Source organism: Mobula hypostoma, chromosome 19, assembly GCF_963921235.1.
Source record: "Mobula hypostoma chromosome 19, sMobHyp1.1, whole genome shotgun sequence".
Classification (NCBI taxonomy): domain Eukaryota; kingdom Metazoa; phylum Chordata; class Chondrichthyes; order Myliobatiformes; family Myliobatidae; genus Mobula; species Mobula hypostoma.
In genome coordinates this window covers 25,760,954-25,786,848 of record NC_086115.1, presented here as the reverse complement: position 1 = coordinate 25,786,848, position 25,895 = coordinate 25,760,954, and the positions used below count along the sequence as shown (strand labels likewise).

At 42.1% G+C, this 25,895-nt stretch overlaps 1 protein-coding gene across 1 annotated transcript in view; it reads left to right on the top strand.

Moving 5' to 3' along the window:
- The first annotated feature begins 210 nt into the window (after positions 1-210).
- cabcoco1 (ciliary associated calcium binding coiled-coil 1) overlaps positions 211-25,895 on the top strand; it is a 111,291-nt gene continuing 85,606 nt past the window's right edge. The window contains exon 1 of the mRNA XM_063071162.1: positions 211-329. Within this exon, the coding sequence (XP_062927232.1) occupies positions 249-329 (81 nt within the window). The 5' untranslated portion in view covers positions 211-248. The remainder of the gene's footprint in view (positions 330-25,895) is intronic.

The window sequence follows — 25,895 nt, the reverse complement described above, 5'->3', positions numbered from 1 at the left end:
ACTACTGCAGAGTGGCCAATATTTATAATCACGTATAGGCCGTTTGCTAAAGAAACGAGTATAAAATTGGGGGGGGGGGGAAATCTGCTTATGGATTTCCTCAAAATATAAAACAGTTAAAGTTAGTCACAAAACAAAATAACAGAAATCACCCAGCAATTCCAGTCGCCCCAGCAACGTCCCCTGAGGCGCTTCTGCGGCTGCGCGCCGAGACTCCGACCGCTTTACCGTCTCCATGGGGATCGGGCATGGCGGCGTCTCGAACGAAGATCAGGACTGCGAAATCGCACCACAAAGTTAATGGGAAGGCAATCGCTGACAGTATTCGGGTAGGGGAGTGGAGTTGTACCAATGAGAGTCTTTCAACAGGCTGTAAACATATCTCCATCGTCAACCTTCATCACCCTCCCCGTATGTTCCCGACCCTACACGCCCCTGTCCCTCCCCTTCCTCCTATCGCTCCACTCTCACCCCTCTCCCAACGACTCTTCTGTAACCTTGCCTTTCCATCTTTCTCCCACCGCACAACCAACAGCCCCCTCCAACTTCCACCCACTGTCCCTCCACCTTCTCTCTTCCCACTGTCACCCCCAACCCTCACCTTCCCTCCTCTCAGCCCCCTGCCCCTAACCCTTCCTTCTTCCCTGCCCACCCTCCTCTCCATCTCCAATCATCCTGCCTGCTTTCCCCTCCACCATCTATCTTGGCCACCCCTCATCTTCCCTCCGCCCCACCCAACTCCACACCCTCTCTCTTCTCATCTTCCTCCCACCACCCTGCCTCCTCTCACACTGTCACCCTTCCTCCCCCCCCCACTCTCATTCCCATCCATCACTCCCTCTTCTCTCACCTTCGTTGTCCTTACACTTTAGACAGCTTCTCCTCATTCGGGTTGTTTAAAATCTGAATTTATTTGGGTGAAGCAAAGCGGCAGGTTGGGTAAAAAAAAAAGTGCCAGGGATATTTTAGGCCTCAAGTAGTAATAGTGATGTATATACACAACATTAACATTGCGTGTGGGTCTTCAAGCTGTAGTACTTCTGTCTGTAACGTATTAATGAGAAAAGGAGCCCGAAGACCCACATTCAATGTTTTAGGAACGGTTTCTTCCCTTCTTGTCATTAGATTTCTGAATAGTTTATGGATACTTGCTATTCCTCTTTTGCACTATCTATCCATCTGTTTATTTCTTTGTTAGATCTTTATTGTCATTCCCAAGGACAGTGAGATTACAGTGCTACTTCATTGTGCAAAGCAGCATACTGGAAATTCAATTACTAAATTTAATAAAATGTATGAGTTAATTAGGAGTGATGCCTAAATAACTACTGAATTAAAAACAAACAGCTCTAAAGTGGGGCATTGTTCAGTTGCACAACAGCCCTATGGAAAAGCTGTTTTTCAGTCTGGATGTCTGCAGAGATGTTTCTGTATCTCCTGTTGAATTGTAGGATATTGAATAGGTGATTACTAGGGTAGGATGAGTCCATCACGATTTGGTGAACTCACTGTAGATGGTGTGAATTATAGATGGCTTGAATATCTGCTCGTTGGTCCCATTGTTGTTCTGTGCAGTCCGGATTACTCACGGATGTGCTTTTTGGTCAACCTTATTATAGCTAGTGTACCATACTGTCATGCAGTAGGTCAGTTTGTGTGGTAAACCATGTATATAGGTTGAAACTGGGTTACCTGTCTGGACATGCCTGGACACGCCCCTCTGCTGACTGCTCCTGTGGTTCCTCCCACAGACCCCTGAATAAAGGCGATTGTGTCACTGCTCCTCCCTCAGTCCAGGACAGACATACAGCATGGATGTGGATCCATTTTACTGTTAATAAAATCCTTTCAGTATTTACTCTACTTCCAGTCTTTTGGAGTAATTGATAGTGGATCAGTTTGCTCTCAATTACACATCAATTAAGGCTTACCAGCAGCTTTTGAGGCATGGCAGTGGCTATATTACATTAGGAGTTTGAGGAGATTTGGTATATTCACCAAAGACGATTGAAAATTTAGAAACATAGAAAACATACAGCATAGTACAGGCCCTTTGGCCCACAAAGCTGTGCGGAACATGTCCCTACCTTAAAACTACCTCGGCTTTACCCATAGCCCTCTATTTTACTAAGCTCCATGTAGCCATCCAGGAGTCTCTTAAAAGATCCTGCTGTTTCCACCTCCACCTCAGCCGCCGGCAGCCCATTCCACACACACACACACAACTCTCTGTGTAAAAAAACTTACCTCTGACATCTCTTCTGTACCTGCTTCCAAGCACCTTAAAACTATGCCCTCTCATGCTAGCCAATACAGCCCTGGGGAAAAGCCTCTGACTATCCACACGATCAATGCCTCTCATTATCTTGTACACCTCTATCAAGTCACCTCTCATCCTCCATTGCTCCAAGGAGAAAAGGCCGAGTTCATTCAACCTATTCTCATAAGGCATGCTCCCCAATCCAGGCAACATCCTTATAAATTTTCTTTGCACCCTTTCTATCGTTTCCACGTCCTTCCTATAGTGAGGCGACCAGAATTGAGCACAGAACTCCAAGTGGGGTCTGACCAGTGTCCTGTATAGCTTCAACATTACCTCTCAGCTCTTAAACTCAATCCCATGATTGATGAAGGCCAATGCACCGTAAGCCTTCTTAACCACAGAGTCAACCTGCGTAGCAGCATTGAGTGTCCTGTGGACTCGGACCCCAAGATCCCTCTGATCCTCCACACTGCCAAGAGTCTTGCCATTAATGCTATATCCTGCCATCATATTTGACATACCAAAATTAACCACCTCACACTTATCTGGGTTGAACTCCACCTGCCACTCTCAGCCCAGTTTTGCATCCCTATCAGTGTCCTGCTGTAACCTCTGACAGCCCTCCACACTATCCACAACACACCCAACCTTTGTGTCATCAGCAAATTTACTAATACAACCCTCCACTTCCTCATCCAGGTCATTTATAAAAATCACAAAGAGTAGGGGTCCCAGAACAGATCCCTAAGTCACACCATTGGTCACCGGCCTCCATGCAGAATATGACCTGTCTACAACCACTCTTTGCCCTCTGTGGGCAAGCCAGTTCTGGATCCATAAAGCAATGTCCCCTTGGATCCCATGCCTCCTTACTTTCTCAATCAGCCTTGCATGGGGTACCTTAGCAAATGACTTGCTAAAATCCAAATACACTATAGCTACGGCTCTACCTTCATCAATGTGCTTAGTCACATCCTCAAAAAATTCAATCAGGCTGGTAAGGCACGACCTGCCTTTGACAAAGCCATGTTGACTATTCCAAATCATATTATGCCTCTACAAATGTTCATAAATTCTGCCTCTCAGGATCTTCTCCATCAACTTACCAACCACTGAAGTAAGACTCACTGGCCTATAATTTCCTGGGATATCTCTACTCCCTTTCTTGAATAAGGGAACAACATCGGCAATCCTCCAATTCTCTGGGATCTCTCCCGTCCTCATTGATGATGCAAAGATCTTTGCCAGAGACTCAGCAATCTCCTCTCTCGCTTCCCACAGTAGCCTTGGGGTACATCCTGTCTGGTCCCAGTGACTTATTCAACTTGATGCTTTCCAAAAGCTCCAGCATATCCCCTTTCTTAATATCTATATTCTCAAGCTTTTCAGTCCACTGCAAGTCATTCCTACAATCACCAAGATCCTTTCCCATAGTGAATACTGAAGCAAAGTATCCATTAAGTACCTCCACTATTTCTTCCGGTTCCATACACACTTTTCCATTGTCACCCTTGATTGGTCCTATTCTCTCATGTCTTATCCTCTTGCTCTTCACATACTTGTAGAATGCCTTGGGGTTTTCCTTAATCCTGGCCGCCAAGGCCTTCTCATGATCCCTTCTGGCTCTCCTAATTTCATTCTTAAACTCCTTCCTGCAAGCCTTATAATCTTCTAGATTCATATCATTACCTAGTTTTTTGAACCTTTCATAAGCTCTTTCCTTCTTGACTAGATTTACAACAGCCTTTGTGCACCACGGATCTTGTACCATACCATCCTTTCCATGTCTCATTGGAATGTACCTACTCAGAACCCCACGCAAATATCCCCTGAACATTTGCCACATTTCTTCAGTATGTTTCTCTGAAAACATCTGTTTCCAATTTATGCTTCCAAGTTCCTGCTGATAGCCTCATAGTTCCCCTTACTCCAATTAAACATTTCCCTAACTTGTCTGTTCCTATCCCACTTCAATTCTGTGGAAAAGGAGATAGAATTGTGATCATTATCTCCAAAATGCTCTCCCACTGAGAGACCTGACACCTAACCAGGTTCATTTCCCAATACCAGATCAAGTACAGCCTCTCCTCTTGTAGGCTTATCCACATATTGTGTCAAGAAACCTTCCTGAACACACCTAGCTAACTCCACCCCATCTAAACTCCTCACTCTAGGGAGATGCCAATCAATATTTGGGAAATTAAAATCTCCCAACACAACAAACCTGTTATTATTACTCCTTTCCAGAATCTGTCACCCTATCTGCTCTTCAATATCCCTGTTACGATTGGGTGGTCGATAAAAAACACCCAGTAGAATTAAGTCGATAAAAAACACCCAGTAGAGTTAATGACCCCTTCATATTCCTAACTTCCACCCACAGAGACTCTGTAGACAACCCCTCCATGACTTCTTCCTTTTTTGCAGTCGTGACACTATCTCTGATCAACAGTGCCACACCCCCATCTCTTTTTCCTCCCTCCCTATCCTTTCTGAAACATCTAAAGTCTGGCACTTGAAGTAGCCATTCCTGCCCCTGCACCATCCAAGTCTCTGTAATGGCCACAACATTATAGCTCCAAGTGCTGATCCATGCTCTGAGCTCATCCGCTTTATTCGTGATACTCCTCGCATTAAAATAGACATATCTGAAACCATCGGTCGGAGCACGTCCCTTCTCTATCACCTATCCTCCCTCTTGCACTGTCTCCAAACTTTCTCTATTTTTGAGCCAATCTCCCTTTCCTCCGTCACTTCAGTTCGGTTCCCACGCCCCAGCAATTCTAGTTTAAACTCTCCCCAATAGCCTTAGCAAATCTTCCCACCAAGATATTGGTCCCCCTCGGATTCAAGTACAACCCGTCCTTTTTGTACAGGTCACACCTGCCCCAGAAGAGGTCCCAATGATCCAGAAATCTGAATCCCTGCCCCCTGCTCCAATCCTTCAGCCACACATTTATCCTCCACCTCATTCTATTCCCATACTCACTGTCACGTGGCACAGGCAGTAATCCCGAGATGACTACCTTTGAGGTCCTACTTCTCAACTTCTTTCCTAACTCCCTGTGGTCTTTTTTCAGGACCTCCTCCCTTTTCCTACCTATGTCGTTGGTACCAATATGTACCGCAACCTCTGGCTGTTCTCCTTCCCACTTCAAGACATCGTGGACACGATCAGAAACATCCCGGACCCTGACACCTGGGAGGCAAACTACCATCTGCGTTTCTTTCCTGCATTCACAGAATCGCCTATCTGACCCCCTAACTATAGAGTCCCCTATCACTGCTGCCATCCTCTTCCTTTCTCTCCCCATCTGAGCCACAGGGCCAGACTCTGTGCCAGAGGCACGACCACTGTTACTTCCCCCAGGTAGGCCACTCCCTCCCCCAACAGTACTCAAGCAGGAATACTTATTGTTAAGGGGGACAACCACTGGTGTACTCTCTAGTACCTGCTTCTTGCTCTTCCCACTCCTGACTGTTACCCACTTCTCTGTCTCTTGTGGTCCCGGGGTGACTACCTGCATGTATCTCTTCTCTATCACCTCCTCACTCTCCCCGACCGGACGAAGGTCATCAAGCTGCAGCTCCAGTTCCCTAACGTGGTCTCTAAGGATCTGCAGCTCGACGCACCTGGTGCAGATGTGGTTGTCCGGGAGGCCGGGAGTCTGTAGGATTTCCCACATCTGACACTGAGCACAGATATACTGTGGAGAACATTTCTACAGATACACTGTGGAGAGCATTCTAATTAGTTACATCACCATCTAGTATGGGGGGTGGGGGGGTACACTGCACAGGATTGCTATAAGCTGTGGAAAGTTGTAAACTCTGTCATCTCCATCATGGACACAAACCTCCCCAGCATCCAGGACATCTTCAAGGAGCGATGCCTCAAAAAAGTGGCATCCATCATTAAGGACCCCCATCTGTTGCTAAGGATGATTTAAATATATCTGCTAGGGCCCCTGCAATTTCAGGGTCTGAGGGAACATCTGCTCAGGCCATGGGGATTTATCCACCCTAATTTGTCTCAAGAAAGCAAATACCTCCTCCTTCTCAGTATCAGCTCATGAAGATGAGGAAGGACACCATTTCAACCGGATGACAGCCAGAGTCTTGACTCCATAAGGCATAGGAGCAGGATTAGACCAGTCAGCTATCGAGTCTGCTTCGCCATTCCATCATGGCTGATCCCAGATCCCATTTAGCCCCATACATCTGCCTTCTTGCCATATCCTTTGATGCCCTAACCAATCAGGAAACAATCAACTTCCGCCTTAAATATACACACGGACTTGGCCTCCATCACAGCCTGTGGCAGAGCATTCCACAGATTTACTAGTCTCTAACTAAAAGACTTACTCCTTGCCTCTGTTAAAAAAAGGTCGCCCTCAATTTTGAGGCTGTGCGCTCTGGTTCTGAATACCCCTACCACAGGAAACCATAGATCCTCTCCACATCCACCCTATCTAGTCCTTTCCAACATTCAGTATGTTTCAATGAGACTCTACATTCTTCTAAATTCTAGTGGGTACAGGCGCAAAGCTACCAAACACTTCTCATATGTTAACCCCTTAATTCCCAGAATCATCCTTGTGAACCTCCTCTGGACTCTCACCAATGACAAGACATCCTTTTTAAGATATGGGGCCCAAAACTGTTAACAATACTCTAAGTGCGGTCTGACTAGTCCCTTATAAAGGCTCAGCATTATCTCCTTGCTTTTATATTCTGTTCCCCTTGAAATAAATGCCAACATCGCATTTGCCTTCTTTACCGCAGACTCAACCTGTAAATTAACCTTCTGGGAGTCTTGCACAAGCACTCCAAAGTCCCTCTGTACCTCTGACATTTGAACCTCTCCATTTAGATAATAGTCTGCACTATCATTCCTTTTACCAAAATACATTATCATACATTTCCAAACACTGTATTCCATCTGCTATTTTTTTGCCCATTCTTCCAATATGTCTAAGTTTTGCTGCAATTGCATTGTTTCCTCAGCACTACCTACCCTTCCACCTATCTTCCTATCATCCACAAGCTTTGCCACAATGCCAGCAATTCCATTATCTAAATAACTGACAATGTGAAAAGGAGCCATCCCAATACTGACCCCTGAGGAACGCCAGTGGTCACCAGCAGTCAACCAAAAAAGCCCCCTTTTATTCGCACTCGCTGCCTCCTACCTATCAGCCATTCCACTCTCCATGCCAGGAAGAAGAAGAAGCAAGAACAAAAAAAGAATGAGAATTTCTCAAAGTGTGGTTCTCTACAGAAAGATCTATCAACAAGCACATCAACATAGATTCAGTATATGAACCCTTACAGAGAAAAGAGAAACAACAACATCGACAATCAACAAATCCTCAGTAATCTCATGATCTGGACAACAAAACAAATGCTTCCAGTGGACCTTCCTTGAAGCTAGCCAGTCAGAATCTTCTACTGCTAAACTGTCCAGAGTGTTTTGAACCAGCCAACCAGATGACGGTGTCTAATCAATGTCCATTCAGACCCTGGAGGACTATATAAGATAGCATTCTAGGGAGACAACACCCTGATAGCTTCTCGATTGGAACTGAAACATCTGCAAACATTTTGCCAAGCTTGGCAATCAACCAAACTTCCAAATAGCCAACCCGAGCTACCAATATTCAGCAATATTTCAAACCTACTCCTCTGTAATCTGTATAGGGTCCATGATCTCACTTCTATAGACTCTGTGTCCACCTCCTGAGTAAGTACAGATGTAAAAAAATCCATTTAAGATCTCCTTCATCTCTTTTGGCTCCACACAGAGATTACCATTCTGATCTTCCAGAGCACCAATTTTGTCTCTTGCAGTCCTTTTGCTCTTAAAACATATGCAGAATCCATTGGGATTCTCCTTCACCTTGTCTGCTAGTGCAACCTTGTGCCTTCTTTTAGCCCTCCTGATTTCTTTCTTACATGTTCTCTTTCATTTCTTGTATTCTATAAGTACTTCATTTGTTCCTACCTGCCTATATCTACTATGCACCTCCTTTTTTCTTAATCAGGGCCTCAATATCTCTTGAAAACCAAGATTCCCTAAACCTGTTATCTTTACCTTTTATTCTGAGAGGCACATACAAGCTTTATACTGTATACTTTTGCCAGAAAACAGCCTGTCCAATCCACACTTGTCAGATCCTTTCTTATACCATCAATATTGGCTTTTCTCCAATTTAGAATCTCAACTCGCGGGCCAGAGCGATCTTTTTCATGTTTTTGTTGAAACTAAATGGTATTATGATCACTAGATGCAAAGTGTTCCTGTACACAGACTTTTGTCACCAGCCCTGTTTCATTCCATAATAGGAGCTCCAGTATCACATTCTCTCTGTTTGGGACTTCTATGTACTAATTAAGAAAACTTTCCTGAACATATTTAATAAACTCTATCTCATCTCACCCTTTTACAGTATGGGTGTGCCAGTCAATATGTAGGAAGTTAAAATCACCTACTATAACAACATTATGTTTCTTGTAATAGTTGCAATCTCTCTACAAATTTGTTCTGCTAAATCCTGCAGACTTTGCTTGGTCTATAATATAACCCCTTTAACATTGTTATACCTTTCTTAGTTCCACCCATAAAGCCTCATTGGATGAGTTCTCCAGTTTGTCCTGATTGAGCACAGCCATGACATTTTCCCTGTCTAGAAACACCACCTTTCCCCCTTTAAATGCCTTACACCCTGTCGCATCTAAAACAATGGAACCCCAGAACATTAGTTTGCCAGTCCTGCCCCTCCTGCAGCCAAGTTTCACTCATGGCTAAAATATCATAAATCCATGTGTTGGTCCATGCCCTGAGCTCAACTGTCTTTCCTATGATATTTATTGTATTGAAATATACACATCTCAGGACACTAGTCACACTATGATCAACCTTCTGATTCCTGACTTTGTCTGAGGTCTTAACGATATCTGTCTTCACATCCTCTCCACTATCTGTTCTGGCACTCTGGTTCCCATTCCCATGCAACTCTAGTTTAACCCCCACCCCCACCAGCATGCAGCATCAACAAACCTTCCTGCTGGGATATTAGTCCCCCTCCAGTTCAGGTGCAAGCGGTCTCTTCTGTACAGGACCCACCTACCCTGGAAGAGAGCCCAATGATGCAAAAATCTGACACCCTCCCTCCTAAACTAACTCTTTAGCCATGTGTTAAACTGTATGATCTTCCTTCTCTGGCCTCACCAGCATGTGGCAAAGGTAACAATCCTGAGATAACAGCTTAGCACCTAACTTCCTGAACTCACTTTGCAGAACCTCGTCACTCTTTGTACTTATGTCCCACGTGGATCATGACCTCTGGGTGCTCACCCTCCCACTTAAGAATGCTGAGGACTTGATCCAAGGTGTCCTAGACCCTGGCACCCAGGAGGCAACATAACATCTGGGAATCTCATTCACCAGAGCCTCCTTTATGTTCCTCTAACAAACAAATCCTCTATTATAACAGCTCACCTCTTCTTCCCCCTTCCCTTCTGAGTCACAGAGCCACACTCACTACCAAAGACCTAACCGCTGTGACTTTCCTCTGCTTGGTCAACCCCACAATAGTATTCAAAGTGTATTTGTTGTTGAGGGGGATGGCCACAGGGGTACTCTGCATTGGCTGTTTTTGTCATCTTTCTGTCTGTTAATATGGTCTTCATTTTTTGGAAAGCTTCTTTTGCCATTGTTATTCTGTATTTGATATCTGTGTCACACCTGCCATCACTTGTTATTAGGCTGCCAAGTATCTCAATTTGTTGACTTGTTTGATGTTTGTATTTCCGATCTTGATCACACATTGTGGGATGTTTGTCTTTCTGGAGATGACCATGCTTTCTGTCTTCTTGGTGTTGATTGAGAGGCCTCTGCGATTACTTTCTGCTGCCACTACAGTGAGTAGTTCTTGAAGTTTTGTTTCTGAGTCAGCTATTAGTACGATGTCATCAGCATATCTGATGTTATTTATATTATGGCCTCCAATTGTGAATCCTTTGACGTCTTTGATACTTCTCAAGATATTTTCAGTATACAGGTTGAATAAGTCTGGTGAAGAGACACAACCTTGCCTGACTCCTCTCACGACATTCACATACTCATTCACTTCTCCTTCTATTCTGATGGATGCTGTCTGGTCCCAGTATAAGTTTCTTAAGAAACGTATATCTTTCCCAACAATGTCAAGATCTTGAAACATTTCCAGAAGATCTTGGTGTCTGACAGTGTCAAAAGCTTTTGTATAGTCGATGAAACATAGGTAGATGTCTTTTTGTACCTGGATGGCTCGTTCACAGATCATCTGTAGCATGAAAATTGCATTTCTGGTTCCAGTGTTTTCCACAAAGCTGCATTGTTCTTTACTGATTTCTGGTTTTATACAGCGTCTTGCTCTCATCATGATTACTGGATAACTCAATCTAAAAGCTACCCTGGAGCAGACTGTGGAAGCGACCACATACCAGTAATTTGCAAAATGAAAATAAAGATGAGAAAATTAAAGAAACCAAAAAGATCAGAACCACTGGATTATCAACAACTACAAAACAACCCTCATCTGAAGACAGAATACACAATCAAGGTGAAAAACCATTTTCAATTGCTGCAGGATGAAGGAGGCAAATCTTCCTGGGACATACTGAAGGAATCCATGGTTGAAGCTGCAAAAGAAACCATCCCACAAAAAGAATGGAAAAGTAAGAAGAAATGGATAACTGAAGATATAATACAATTGATGCAACAAAAACAGACCATCAAACCAAGAGATAACAAAGAATACAAACAACTTGATAAGACAATAAAAAGAAAATGCAGAAAAGTTAAAGACAGATGGCTAAGTGAGGAATGCTACAAACCCATATCCCTGGAACAAAGTTGATGCACAGTAAGATTAAAGAGCTAACGGGTAAATTACCTTGCTCAGCAAGTGGATACATCAAGGCAAAAGACGGCAGCTTAATTATGAGCAAAAAGGAAATCCTAAAAAGATGGACAGAATATATAAAAGAACTTTTTGAAGACCAAAGAGCAGAAAAACCAAACATAAAGAAGAATCTGGAAGGACCTAGCATTCTAAAATCAGAAATTTGAGTAGCCATAAATAAAACAAAACATAACAGAGCAACTGGCCCAGACAACATCGCTGTTGAAATGATACTGGCCTTAGAAGAGAAAATAACAGAAATAGCAAATGAAATTTATGATCATGGGGAGATACCTGATGATTTAAGTAAATCAGTGTTCATCACACTTCCAAAGAAAGAGGGAGCAACAGAATGTGAGTTACATCATACAATAAGCCTGATGAGCCAAGTGGCAAGTATTATTCTCAGAGTAATCATGATGAGAGCAAGATGCTGTATAAAACCAGAAATCAGTAAAGAACAATGCAGCTTCTATTCAATGTACTAACAGCTTGATTTGTCAGTGCTACATTTCCTTTTACTGAATTGACAAAGTTTTTCCGATCTCTAGGATCAAATTGCAGGGCTCCATAGGCTATTTACAATGTCTTTTAGAATCAAATTATGATTGTTATTTCATGAAGGCACAATTTCTCAACCAGTTCGCTGGACTTTCTTGCTCTCTCACCCAGCCCATGCTCCTGATGCTCTGCCTTGATGTCCTCACTTTCCTGCCTGGTTCCAGACTCTCAGCTGAGGCATTCTCCTTCCTTTCCTGCTGCCATTCTCACTATGCCCCCTCCCCCCTCTAACTTCATATCCCACCCCACAGCCTCAACATCACCCTTCCCACTTCCTTCTACTTTGAACCCTCACTCCTCTTCCCTCTTCTGATGCCTTATCCAGCTCCAACTCCTGCCAGGTCTTCACCAACCCCCCTCACATCGACCCCCATGAATCTCTCTCTCTCTCTGATGCCGAGCACTTTAACCTCATTGTACCCCTGCACCTGCATCTTTATCAAGCTGTTTATCAGTTGCATCAGCCATGGTGCCAATTTTTGTCTGATCGCTCCCCCACTGACTTTAAATGTCTCGAGCCCTCCCCTTTCTCTTGGCCATCTCCTTTTGGCCACTTATCGTCTCTTTTACTTCCTAAAGTTCAAGGTAAATTTATTATCAATGTAGATAAATGTCACCATATACAACACTGATATTCATTTTCTTACGGGCATACTCAATAAATCCAATAACTAAAGGATAAATAGTGAATCATGAGATGAAGAGACCGTGGAAGTGAGTCCATAAGCTGTGGGAACAGTTCAGTGACGGGACAAGTGAAGTTGAGCAAAGGTATCCCCCCTGGTTCAAGAGCCTGATGGTCTAGGGATAATAACTGTTTCTGAATTTGGTGAGTGAATCCTGAGGCTCCTGTACCTTCATCCTGATGGCAGCAGCAAGAATAGAGCATGATTTGGATGGTCGGAATCCCTGATGATGGAACGAGGTATATTTATAAGTATTGTACATACCCGTAGAATATCACCATGATTCAGCAGTGGCATCTTGAAAGAATTTGCATCTCATGTGTCTTCACTTATTACACTACAGCCTCTCTCTTCCTTCAGCTTCCCCTACCCGCATTGCTCTTTTTTTCTTGATTTTTTTCTTTTGACTGTTTCCACCTACCACCCTAGCCTCTGTTTCCCAACTCCACTACTGCTCCACCAGATTCCGTCATCCCTTACTCCATCTAAGTCTACTTATGGCTTATCAGCCCCTACCTCATTCAAATTTCAAGATTGTTTAATGTCGTTTCCAGTACACAAGTGTAAAGGAGAACAAAATAATGGTTACTCAGGATCATCTGCAGCACAAAAAAAAACAAATTAAGAAACACAATACTGTAAAAAAAAAAGATAAATATAAATACATAAGATAGCTTGAACACAAAGATTGATAAAATGATGCTAGGCACAGGAGTGTCTGCACGTAGGGTGACCCTAACAGGAAATGATAAAGTAGTGGTAATGTGGGATGGGGGTGTGGATGGGTGGGTTAGTGGGTGGAGGTGTTGATCAGCCTTACTGCTTGGGAAAAGTAACTTTTTGAGTCTGGTGGTTCTGGTGTGGATACTACATAGCCTCCTTCCTGATGGGAGAGGGACAAACAATCCATGAGCAGAGTGGGTGGGATCCTTCATGATGTTTCTGGCCCTTTTTGTAACTATGGCCTTGATGGCAGGCAGACTGGTGCCGGTGATGTGTTGGGCAGTTTTGTCTACCCATTGTAGAGCCTTCCTCTTGGCTGCAGTGCATTTTCAATACCATGCAGTGTTAGAGCATGTTAGGGTGCTCTCTACTGTGCATCTGTAGAAAGACATGAGCGTAGATGTGCATGGTCCAGCTGTCTTCAGCCTCCTCAGAAAGTAGAGGTATTGGTATGTGTTCCTGATTGTATAGGACATGTCCTGGGACCATGAGAGGCTGTGCAAAATGTGCACTGTCAGGAGTTTGAAACAATTTCCATGGTTCTGCTGCCAATGTAAAGAGGGGTGTGAGCCATGCGAGTACTCCTGAAGTTGATAACCATCTCCTTTATCTTGAAGCATTGAGGAAGAGGTTATTTGTGTGGCACCAGGCCTCACGCTGTTCCACCTCCTTTCTGTAGACCATCTCATCATTGTTGGTGATGAGCCCCACCATTGCTGTTTCATCAGCAAACTTGACAATGTAATTACTCTGCTCATACATGATTGGCCATGCAGTCATGTGTGAGCAGGGTTGTAGGGCAATGGGCTCAGCATACAACCCTGGATAGCACCTGTGTGAGGATGATGGGAAGGGAGGAGCAATTCTGCATCCTGACTGTCTGAGGGCTGTTGGTTAGAAAATCCAACACCCAGTTGTACAATAGTGTATTTAGACAGAGGAGTTGAAGTTTGTTCACTAAGGTCTGAGGGACAACGCTGTTGAGTGTCAAACTGGAATCCAGAAACATCCCCTCCCCAATAGAACTTCAATCCTGATGCAGTGGTTCCAGCTGAGACATCAGTTATTCCTTTCTCTCCACAGATGCTGCCTCTGACCCACTCAATTCCTCCAACAGTTTGTTTTTATATATCTGAGGCCAGCAGGTTGTTTGAAGTTAGGTCTTGATTTACATCGTACCTTTCAGAATATTTCAAAGTATTTAAGAAACAAAGAGGTACATTTGATGTGCACTGACATTTGTGATGAAGGGAGGAGAATACTGCTCTTCTTCTTTGAACAATCTAGTGGAATTTTAAAATATGACCGTAAGGGCTCTGTACAAAATTTAAACTCATGCAACACACACAAAATGCTGGAGGAACTCAGCAGGCCAGGCAGCATCTATGGAAAAGTGTACAGTCGACGGACTAATGTCTTGTGAAGTCAGCATTGTGTCAAATTCATTGAACAAGAAAGTAAATGATACTATTATCCTGATTTATTAGACATTTTCTGGCTTGTTTCACCTAATGGCATTTATAAATGGATCATATGTCTTTTCATCTGAAAATACACAATATGCTAGATGAACTCAAAAAGTAAAGCAGCATCCATAGAGATGAATAAATCAGATGAGGGGTCTCAACCCAAAATGTTGACTCTTTATTCCTCTCCATTTATGCTGCCTGATGTGCTGAGTTCCTCCATCATTTTGCATGTGTTATTCTGGATTTCCAGCATCTGCAGAATCTCTTGTGTTTATAATCTGAAACTTGCTTTTTGCTTTTTATTCCTTCTGGACTAAAATGAAGTCCAGATACTAGAATATCCTTGACTTTTGTGTAATATAAACGTATATAGGTGTTACCTTGATTGTTGAAATAAATATTCAATTTATTAAAGTTATTTCTTTTCTATCTATTTATTAAAATTATTTACTGCAGTTAAAAAAACTTCAGCACAAAAATGATTGGTTAGAGATTTTTGTGTATAGGTGTACTGAAGAGGTGTTAATATGAGACAACAACTATCTTGATCATTGTCTCAACATTTTAAAGTTCATTGCATTGGACATCTGAGGCCCTAGTTGTAAGAAAGCAGGAATTGCACAGTTTCCTTTTCAAAAATGTGTTGCTTCCGCTTTCTGTCCTGTGGCTTCAGTCTGATGGGGTCTTTGGCCAGTATAGGGTGACATTGGATCTGCGATTCACTTTCTGTCTGTGTTACAAGAATACTCTAGTACTCCCACAGATTTGAGTTCAGAGTTGTGTGATGGGAGGAAGAGGTGATGGGGGCTGGGGGAAAGATAAACTGATTTTGTAGGCAATTCTATGGTGGTGAGATTGGGGTGGTATAGGTTTTGGATTAGAACCTCAAAGCGATTTCGCTGGTCATGGAGGGAGAGAGAGCAATTGACACATTTTCCTTCCCAATTGTTTGTGTGAGGGAGAAAACTACATTTTGAAACTTGACAGCACATCTGTGGCGATGAAGAAGTTGGTGATTTGGAACATAGAGTATAGATTTAATTGGGAAGGGGATGTAGTGAAGACAGGATTCAGGATTCTCATTCACCAGCATATCTCCCAGGTTAGTGCTGCAGTAGCAAAACATCACCATCCTGAAAATGCTCAGTGGTGGGACCCCTGGGAACATTGTGGTCCAAATTTCCCTTCACAGCTCCAAAGGACACACTGCATAGGGAATTATGTCTTCCCACGGAGTCTAAGTGTGGAGCTGGCGCTGGTGTTACAGGCGTGACTGATAATAGGAGGTGTCTGGTCAAATTTTCTAAATGACACAAGGTGACCCATAAGTGGTCATCGTCATGCTTCTGTCATAGAAATATCAATAATCAATAGTAGAACAATGGTGATATTGCACATTTTGCATTTCTTTGAAATTTGATTGTATAACAATGATGATAATGTATTGTTTCTCTTGGGTTTTCCCCTACCGTTGGATATTATTGCTTAGTGCTTGCAGTGTTCTTACAATACATAGAGCATCTACACAGGATTAACATATCAGGAAAATCTTAATTCCTTTGAAAATTGGATTCTCCAGCAGAATTGCAAAAATTTGAAATATTTCTTTAATATCAATGTAAAAACAACAAAGAAAGCCCAAAGATAGCACAATGCCTGGAGGGATATATGCACTTAGTAATTTAAAAAATTTGGAATACATGAAATAATTTGCACATGAATCAAGAAGTTTGCTGAGAGTAAGTTTTTATTTTGATAAAGAGTAATCTGTCTTCAATCTGAATTGGTGCTGCTTGAAAACCTATTAACAAACCTAACAGCAATGTATTGATTTCATTGGACAATAGAATGTGTCATGAGAACATGTTAACATACAGAAGCTTCTGAGGGACCACACATTCAGTATAATCTATGCCACACAAGGTTGTGCAAATTTTTTTTAATATAGTTTTATTTAGTTGTTGTATGTCACACATGGGAAGTAACCAAGGGTCTCGGCCTAAAATGTTGACTGTTCATTTCCCTCCATTTATCCCTCCATTTATTGACTCAGCAAAGCTAAATGACAATCTCATTGTTTGCTGAGTTCACATTTGTCATGCTGCTAAATTTGGGGAAGGGATAACTTTAACAACAAGTACCATTCTCCACAGCTCTGACAAGATGAGCATGCCCAGCTCAGAAGATTGTCTTTGCATTGTTATTGTCCCATCCAAAATCTGGTAGCTGAGTCTGCTTCAAAACTTGAAGTAGTTGGCATAATGTGGAATTTGTTCTTTCCTTTCATTGATTCCCTTGCCTTGTTCCAAATGTGGTCTTGAGACAGATTTTGTTCAGGACTAGACAATGGGGTGACCCGTTGGGGCACCCTTTGAGAGAAGGGTAGTGCAGTCTGATGTGACCAGAATGAACATTAAATTGTCCTGAATGCTATTGGTATTGCTTTGCTTTGGAAACTGAAGTAGAAAACCTCCATTTATTAAAGAAGAACAACGCATTGCAAAGCAAATATAGCTGCTCCTCATTTAACAATGGACACTTTTGATGGCATCATTTCTGGTTTATCTGCCACCCTTGTGCCTCTCGTTGTCATTCTGTAGACGTGCAGCCCTTTCATCCCCCGTCTCTTCATTTCTTCTGCTGTTTGTTCTTTGTCTCTGATCCTGGAGACGTGCATGACTCTCCTCCTATGTCTCCTCTTGTCTCATCTTTTATTGTCCTGACTCTTTGATCCTGGAGTCGTGAGGCCCTGGCCTCATCCATTTCTTGTTCTCTCCCTTTGCTTGCCGCTTCCCAACAATGTTTGGTGTCATGTCTTGACCATAATGTCCCCCTTCCCTTTCCATGCAGCATAATTAGGCTGACCTTTTTTTTTACTCTAATGCTGGATATAAGATACGAAGCAGTAACACCAAAGGATGCTGATTATTCTTGACGATGTGGTTGGCGCTCTCTTAAATAGATGTGATATAGTCATCGCTGTCCTTTGACTGCAGCAAAGGGTTTTATGGGTGTCTCGAAGTACGTCATTACAATAAGATTTAATTATCTCTTATTGATGGATGGCAGTTAAACCTGTCTCAATCCTGCACAAGCTGATGGTGGATTAAACACATATTAGAGATAAATCAGATGCAGGGTGAATATTCTGAATTGCCATTGGATTTAATCCACTTGACCACCCAATTTCCATAACAACATTGACTATTGAACAACCATCTAAAACTCTCATGCATTTTCATTTGTTGGTCGTATTCATATAGTTAAAATGATGATTCTACTGAAATTTTTATATTTATTTCAGAATATTTCTGTTTTTTTGACTAGGAAGTTTTTTGATCAGATTGATTCTATTATTTTATCTTTTATTTGGAATAATAAAAGACCAAGAATTAGTAAATGTCATTTACAAAAATTGAAAAAGGATGGAGGTCTTGCTTTGCCTAATTTTAGAATGTAATATTGGGCTGTTAATCTGCGATGTATGTCTTTTTGGTTATACTGGGTTGATAAGATTGATTGGCCAATTTGGGTAGATCTGGAACTAAAAGTTATAAAACAGTTTTATTTAACTTCGTTATTGGGGGCTCCTTTACCTATGCAATTAGGTAAAGTTGTTAATTTAATCTTATATCCTGTGATTAAGTATTCTTTACAAATTTGGCTCCAGTTCCGCAATTCTTTTAATCTTAAAAAATTTAAACTTTGTGGTTTTATTTACTGAAATTACTTTTTTAAGCCTTCTTTGAGTGATCCAATTTTTCTACATTGGAAAAATAAAGGTATTAATTCTTTTTTGGATTTATTTAAAGAAGATAGATTGATGTCCTTTGAACAATTAACTGATAAATATTCTCTTTCATATTCACACTTTCTGCAATACCTTCAAGTTAGACATTTTTTACAAGAATATTTAAGTAATTTCCCTTACATATTGGAGGCTGACCTGTTAGATACTATTATGAGTATGAATCCTTTGATTAAGGGTTCTATTGGAAGAATTTATAATTTATTATTGCAATGGGATAAGTGTCCTTTGTCTAAGATTAAACAGGATTGGGAAAAGGAACTTAATTTGACTTTTATGGCGGAGGATTGGATGCGGATATTGAAGTTGGTTAACTCTTCTTCAATTTGTGCTAGCCATTCATTGATTCAATTTAAAATTGTACATCGTTATAACTTGACAAAGGAGAGACTTTCTAAAATCTTTCCTAATGTTGATAGTCATTGTGATAGATGTAAAACTGAGATAGCTACACTGACACATATGTTTTAGTCTTGTTCTATATTGGAACAGTTCTGGAGGTCGGTTTTCTCAACAATTTCTAAAGCACTTAAAATTAATTTACAACTTAATAAATTAACCGTGCTTTTTGGAATAGTTCCTCAAAATATTCATGGTATTTCTGTGTCTGACCAACATGTTATTGTATTTGTTACATTGATAGCTAGGAGGGCCATTTTGTTGAAGTGGAAGGATACATCAGCTCCCACTTTGTAACAATGGTTCTCTCAAGTGATGCTATGTCTTAGTTTGGAGAAAATTAGAAGTCGAACCTTTGAACCTTTATTTGATTTTGAGAAAAGATGGGGCTCATTTGCTCGTTATTATCATTTGAGTTAATTGATATAATTTTTCCACGATCTAATTGTAAATTCCTTTAGTATATTTTCTTTTCTTGCTGGCGGTTTGATGTTTATTCTTAGAAGCTTTTTGTATGACGCATGGCTCCGGGGTTGTACACCTAATGGATTCCCATTTTTTTCTCACTTTTCTGCTCAGTAGGTTTTTTTTGTTAATCACAAAATTTTGTTTTCAATCTTTAAGATGATGGGTTTTTTTTGAGGCATTGTAAGTGTTGTTACTTCAATGTACTCATGTTATTTTTCCTATATATATATATATATATATATATATACAATAAAAAGATTTGAAAAGTAATAGAACCATAAATAGTTAAATAGTAATATGTAAATTATGCCAGTAAATTATGAAATAAGTCCAGGACCAGCCTATTGGCTCAAGATGTCTGACCCTCCAAGGGAGGAGTTGTAAAGTTTGATGGCCACAGGCAGGAATGACTTCCTATGACGCTCAGTGCTGCATCTCGGTGGGATGAGTCTCTGGCTGAATGTACTCCTGTGCCCACCCAGTACATTATGTAGTGGATGGGAGACATTGTCCAAGATGGCACGCAAATTAGACAGCATCCTCTTTTCAGACACCACCATCAGAGAGTCCAGTTCCATCCCCACAACATCACTGGCCTGACAAATGAATTTCTTGATTCTGTTGGTGTCTGCTACCCTCAGCCTGCTGCCCCAGCACACAATAGCAAACATGATAGCACTGGCCACCACAGACTCATAGAACATCCTCAGCATCGTCCTGCAGATGTTAAAGGACCTCAGTCTCCTCAGGAAATAGAGACGGCTCTGACCCTTCTTGTAGACAGCCTCGGTGTTCTTTGACCAGTCCAGTTTATTGTCAATTTGTATGTAGCCCCCCGGCCACCCTCAGGGTTGCTCGGCTCGCTGTCGTCTAGGGAAACAGCCTCGGCCCCGCCAAACTGGATAATTAGTTTGTGTGGATGCTGTGTGAGGTACCCTACCCCGCCCAAATAACAGACAATACACCAGATGCAATTAAATGATATACAGTTTATAGATATTACTGGAACTATATAATTAAAAGAGAATAAAATATAAAAGGAAAATAAAAGGCGCCACACTTATCAAAGTTCAATCTCTTCATGCACAAAAAAAACCGTTGGAGCTCAAGGACCTTCTTCTTCACCCCGCAACCCCCTCGGACCACCTCGACCGGCCGCCTGGGACCAACAACGGTGGTCGACCAGACGCTCCACACGACTCCGTCTCAGTTTCCTTACCGAACGTCCCGCTCGGGGTCTGACCCCGTTAACGGACTCACAGCACCTCGTCCATCCTGTGTCTCGCTCTCCCGCCTTCTGCCCCCAAAACCCCTTCGCAAACAGTATCTTCAAATACACCAAAACCATAACAACTATCCCAATTGGTTAATAACGTATTTCTTATCACCCTCTAAACCACAACAAGCTGCTAGCGCAAACTTTCTCAGCGTTTAAGACAACAAAGCTGCATTCCCCAGATTAACATAACAAAGACGCCATTTTAATTAGCCTCCGCAATAACATAAAAATCGAATACATGTATCCCCAGGTATTTGTAATCCTCCACCATGTCCACACTGACCCCCTGGATGGAAACAGGGGTCACCGGTACCTTAGCTCTCCTCAGGTCTACCACCAGCCCCTTAGTCTTTTTCACATTAAGCTGCAGATAATTCTGCTCACACCATGTGACAAAGTTTCCTACCGTAGCCCTGTACTCAGCCTCATCTCCCTTGCTGATGCATCCAACTATGGCAGAGTCATCCGAAAACTTCTGAAGATGACAAGACTCTGTGCAGTAGTTGAAGTCCGAGGTGTAAATGGTGAAGAGAAAGGGAGACAAGACAGTCCCCTGTGGAGCCCCAGTGCTGCTGATCACTCTGTCAGACACACAGTGTTGCAAGCACACGTACTGTGGTCTGCCAGTCAGGTAATCAAGAATCCATGATGCCAGGGAAGCATCCACCTGCATCGCTGTCAGCTTCTCCCCCAGCAGAGCAGGGCGGATGGTGTTGAACGCACTGGAGAAGTTAAAAAACATGACCCTCACAGTGCTCGCTGGCTTGTCCAGGTGGGCGTAGACACGGTTCAGCAGGAAGACGATGGCATCCTCAACTCCTAGTCGGGGCTGGTAGGCGAACTGGAGGGGATCTAAGTGTGGCCTGACCATAGGCCGGAGCAGCTCCAGAACAAGTCTCTCCAGGGTCTTCATGATGTGGGAGGTCAATGCCACTGGTCTGTAGTCATTGAGGCCGCTGGGGCGCGGCGTCTTTGGCACAGGGACGAGGCAGGACGTCTTCCGCAATACAGGAACCCTCCAGAGCCTCAGGCTCAGGTTGAATACATGGCAAAGTACTCCACATAGCTGAGGGGCACAGTCTTTGAGCACCCTGGTACTGACACCATCCGGTCCTGCAGCCTTGCTTGGGTTGAGACGTTTCAGCTGTCTTCTCACCTGTAGAGCTGTGAAGCTCACCATGGTGGTTTCATGTGGGGAAGTGGTATAGTCATGAGAGCAGGGTGGGGGACTGTGAGGAGGGGTAGGAGGGGAGAGTGGAATATGTGTTGGTTGGGGGCCGACAACAGATGGCTCATGTGGGGGATGGGCAGGGGCCACAATGTCAAATCTGTTAAAGAACAGGTTAAGTTCATTGGCCCTGTCCACACTGCCTTCAGCTCCTCTGTTGCTAGTTTGCCGGAACCCAGTGATGGTCCTCATCCCCCTCCAGACCTCTCTCATGTTGTTCTGCTGGAGTTTCCACTCAAAACATCAACTAGAGGAAGTGGATGAGGAAGTGGAGGGATGGGTTAGTAAGTTTGCTGATGACACAAATGTTGGGGGTGTTGTGGATAGTGTGGAGGGCTGTCAGAGGTTACAGCGGGATATTGACAGGATGCAAATCTGGGCTGAGAAGTGGCAGATGTAATTCAACCCAGATAAGTGTGAAGTGGTTCATTTTGGTAGGTCAAATATGATGGCAGAATATAGTATTAATGGTAAGACTCTTGGCAGTGTGGAGAATCAGAGGGATCTTGGGGTCCGAGTTCATAGGACGCTCAAAGCAGCTGCGCAGGTTGACTCTGTGGTTAAAAAGGCGTACAGTGTATTAGCCTTCATTAATCATGTAATTGAATTTAGGAGCCGAGAGGTAATGTTGCAGCTATATAATACCCTGGTCAGACCCCACTTGGAGTACTGTGCTCAGTTCTGGTCTCCTCACTACAGGAAGGATGTGGAAACCATAGAAAGGGTACAGAGGAGATTTACAAGGGTGTTGCCTGGATTGGGGAGCATGCCTTATGAGAATAGGTTGAGTGAACTTGGCCCTTTCTCCTTGGAGCGACAGAGGATGAGAGGTGACCTGATAGAGGTGTACAAGATAATGAGAGGCATTGATCGTGTGGATAGTCAGAGGCTTTTTCCCCAGAGCTGAAATGGTTGCCACAAGAGGACACAGGTTTAAGGTGCTGGGGAGTAGGTACAGAGGAGATGTCAGGGATAAGTTTTTTATGCAGAGAGCGGTGAGTGCGTGGAATGGACTGCCGGCAACGGTGGTGGAGGCGGATATGATAGGGTCTTTTAAGAGACTTTTGGATAGATACATGGAGCTTAGAAAAAATAGAGGGCTATGGCTAAGCCTAGTAATTTCTAAGGTAGGAACATGTTCGGCACAACTTTGTGGGCCGAAGGGCCTGTATTGTGCTGTAGGTTTTCTATGTTTCTATGGTTCTAAAGCAAAAACAAGGCCCATTCCTCCCTCCCACCCACACATGTACACAGTCCTTTAACCCCAGTACAGGCCTCTAGCCTTTAATAGATTCAGTCACTGTGTTTCAACCTTCCCAGTGGACTTGCAGAGATTTGCATTCTTGACTCCAGGGTCAAATTTCGAACTTTTGATTTGTCTTCAGGCCTTGATCCTTGGCATTGATCCTTTTCCCTTGTTTTTCCATGTTCCTATACAATTACTTTGTGGTTTCTTCCTTTTTCATGTATTAACCCAATTCTGTTTTGAAAGTTATCCCTGAATCTCCACTGCCTTTTCAGGGATATAGTACATTCTGCAACAGAACCTGCTTTGTTTATAAACAAAGTCTCCTCATTTCACCTGGTTTAGTTGACGGCATAAATCTGTTTCCTCTGATTAGTAACTCTTCTGGCTTTATCATTCTACTACATCTCCATGGTCTTTTCATCCTTTCCAAAGTGTGGCACCCAGTTTTGGATACACTTTTCCAGCTAAAGCTTATAAAGGTTAAGCATTGTTTTCTTCCTTTTCACTCAGTTACTCTGATTATAAAACAGAATAGTTTCAAAATATACTTTGTCACTTACTTACAACTTAAATGTAATGTGCAGAGTAATGGCACTAGCAGCTGCCTGTGCCTTGTCATATTCTGATTCACCCACAGCCAACAATCAGGATTCCAAAGCCCTCAACCAGGAATCAGCTGAAAAGAAAAAAAAAACATAGTGTAATTTAATTATTGCAGAACTCAAGCGAGATATCACTTATTGTCCTGTTTCCTCTCTCCACTATTTTATTCCCCTAGGAAGTACCTCTCATTTACCCCAAATCTTTTTTACCCTTAATCCTCCTCCACTCTCCTTCTCACAAATGTGACTCTTCTCCATTCTTTATCTATTCTATTCTTTCTGCACTCCTCTTTCCTTTCAACATAATTTTGTACGGTACCCTAATATAATTTAATATAATTTCATCTCATTACTTGACTTTATTTCTGATAGTTTTAATATTTGTTCATTTAATCAACCATTTCTTGAGTATTAATACAAGGTTCCTTTACCATGTATATAAAAATGTTATGAAAAGTATCCTGGCAATATTCTAAAGAAAATACATGTACACTCAGTGACCACTTTATTAGGTACAAGAGGACTAAGCGTATGTTCATGGTCTTCTGCTGCTGTCGCCCATCCACTAAGGTTCAACTTGTTGTGCTTTCAGAGATGCTCTTCTGCACACTGCTATTTTAACACATGGTTATTTGAGTTGCTCTCCCATTCCTGTCAGCTTGACCCAGTGTGGCCATTCGTCTTTGAACCCTTTCATTACCAAGGTGTTTTCGCCCACAGACCTGCTGCTCACTTTGTTTTTCCATTTGTGTTTTGCACCATTCTCTGTAAACTCTGGAGACTGTTGTGCATGAAAATCCCAGGAGATCAGCAGTTTCTGAGGTACTCAAATGTCCCTGTTTGGTACCAACAATTGTTAACATGGTTACCAACATGTTTAAAGTCATTTAGATCATATTTCATCCTCGTTATAATGTTTGGTCTGAATGACAGCTGAACCTTTTGACAATGCTTTTTTGATGCCACTTGATTGGTTGATTAGATATTTACATTAATGAGTAGATGTACAGGTGTATCTAGTAAAGTGGCCACTGCATGCATTTTACCTATCTGTTGCAATAAGAAGTTCTTCCTTCTCTGCAACCCATATGTGAAGTAAATAACTTTCACCAATTTTCCCTTTAATGGACTGAGTTGTGGCTAATCTTGTCTAATAAACTGTACAGTTCAGTTTTCCTTGCAGTGAAAATTGCAATGGAGAGTGCACAGTTTTTATTTGGCAACTGTAAAATATTATCTTGATAAACATTGAAATAATTAAGTTAGGAAATGTATTTTTATTAATGTAATCATTTTTATCTCAATTATACAGCACCAATAAAAGCCTCACAATGATATTTAGTGAAATAAAGAAGCCAGTTTTCAGTTCTTAATGTAAATGGAAAACAATAATTAGTCTGAAGTTAAAAGGATAGCTTTGCAAACAAACATACTGTAGCACCCAAGATGCCAGGTCACAGCACCTAGACTGATTTCTCAAAACTTGCATTGTAAAACAATGGGATTACTTAATTGGGCTTGTTTCAAACCAGACAATTTAGCTAAGTTACTTAGTTCAAGGAAGCTTGCAGACCAGATTGATATTATCACTTGGCATATCAAATAGCTGATCTCTTAATAACATTGGACAATAAAGTTTTTTCAAAAATATTGCTTCCTCAGAATGATTTAGTGGCTGTGACAGAGCTTTTGAAGCTGAACACAAATATAATTCCAAACTACTTGTACCACATAGATATTTTGAGAAACTAGAAAATAACTTTAATTGAATGTAATGCATTTAACTGCATGTTAGTGCTGACACTTTGCAATGGTTCAACTCAGCTAAAAATGTTTTGTTGATGATTTTCATTTGTACTTGGTGTCTGAGACTTCTCGCTTAAGTGTCCAACAATAATCAGTCAGCATTGATGGATTCCAGTTGCTCTGATGCCATTTCTCCATGACCACAATGTTCTGGTGAAACCTTTCAATATTCTCATCACTGACAGCACCAAGATTTTCAGTGAAGAAGTATAAATGGGAATGAATGTTGCACTTCATGGTTTAGTATGCTTGAAGCATGTCGTCAACCAGCTGAGTAGTTTGGTGCTCTGAAGTTGCCAATAAAATTTTCAGCAACATCCTTGACTGACGTCCACGTAATTTTCTCTTCGAATTGCCTGTCATTGATGACCTGTTTGATTTATGGACCAATAAAAATGCCTTCCCT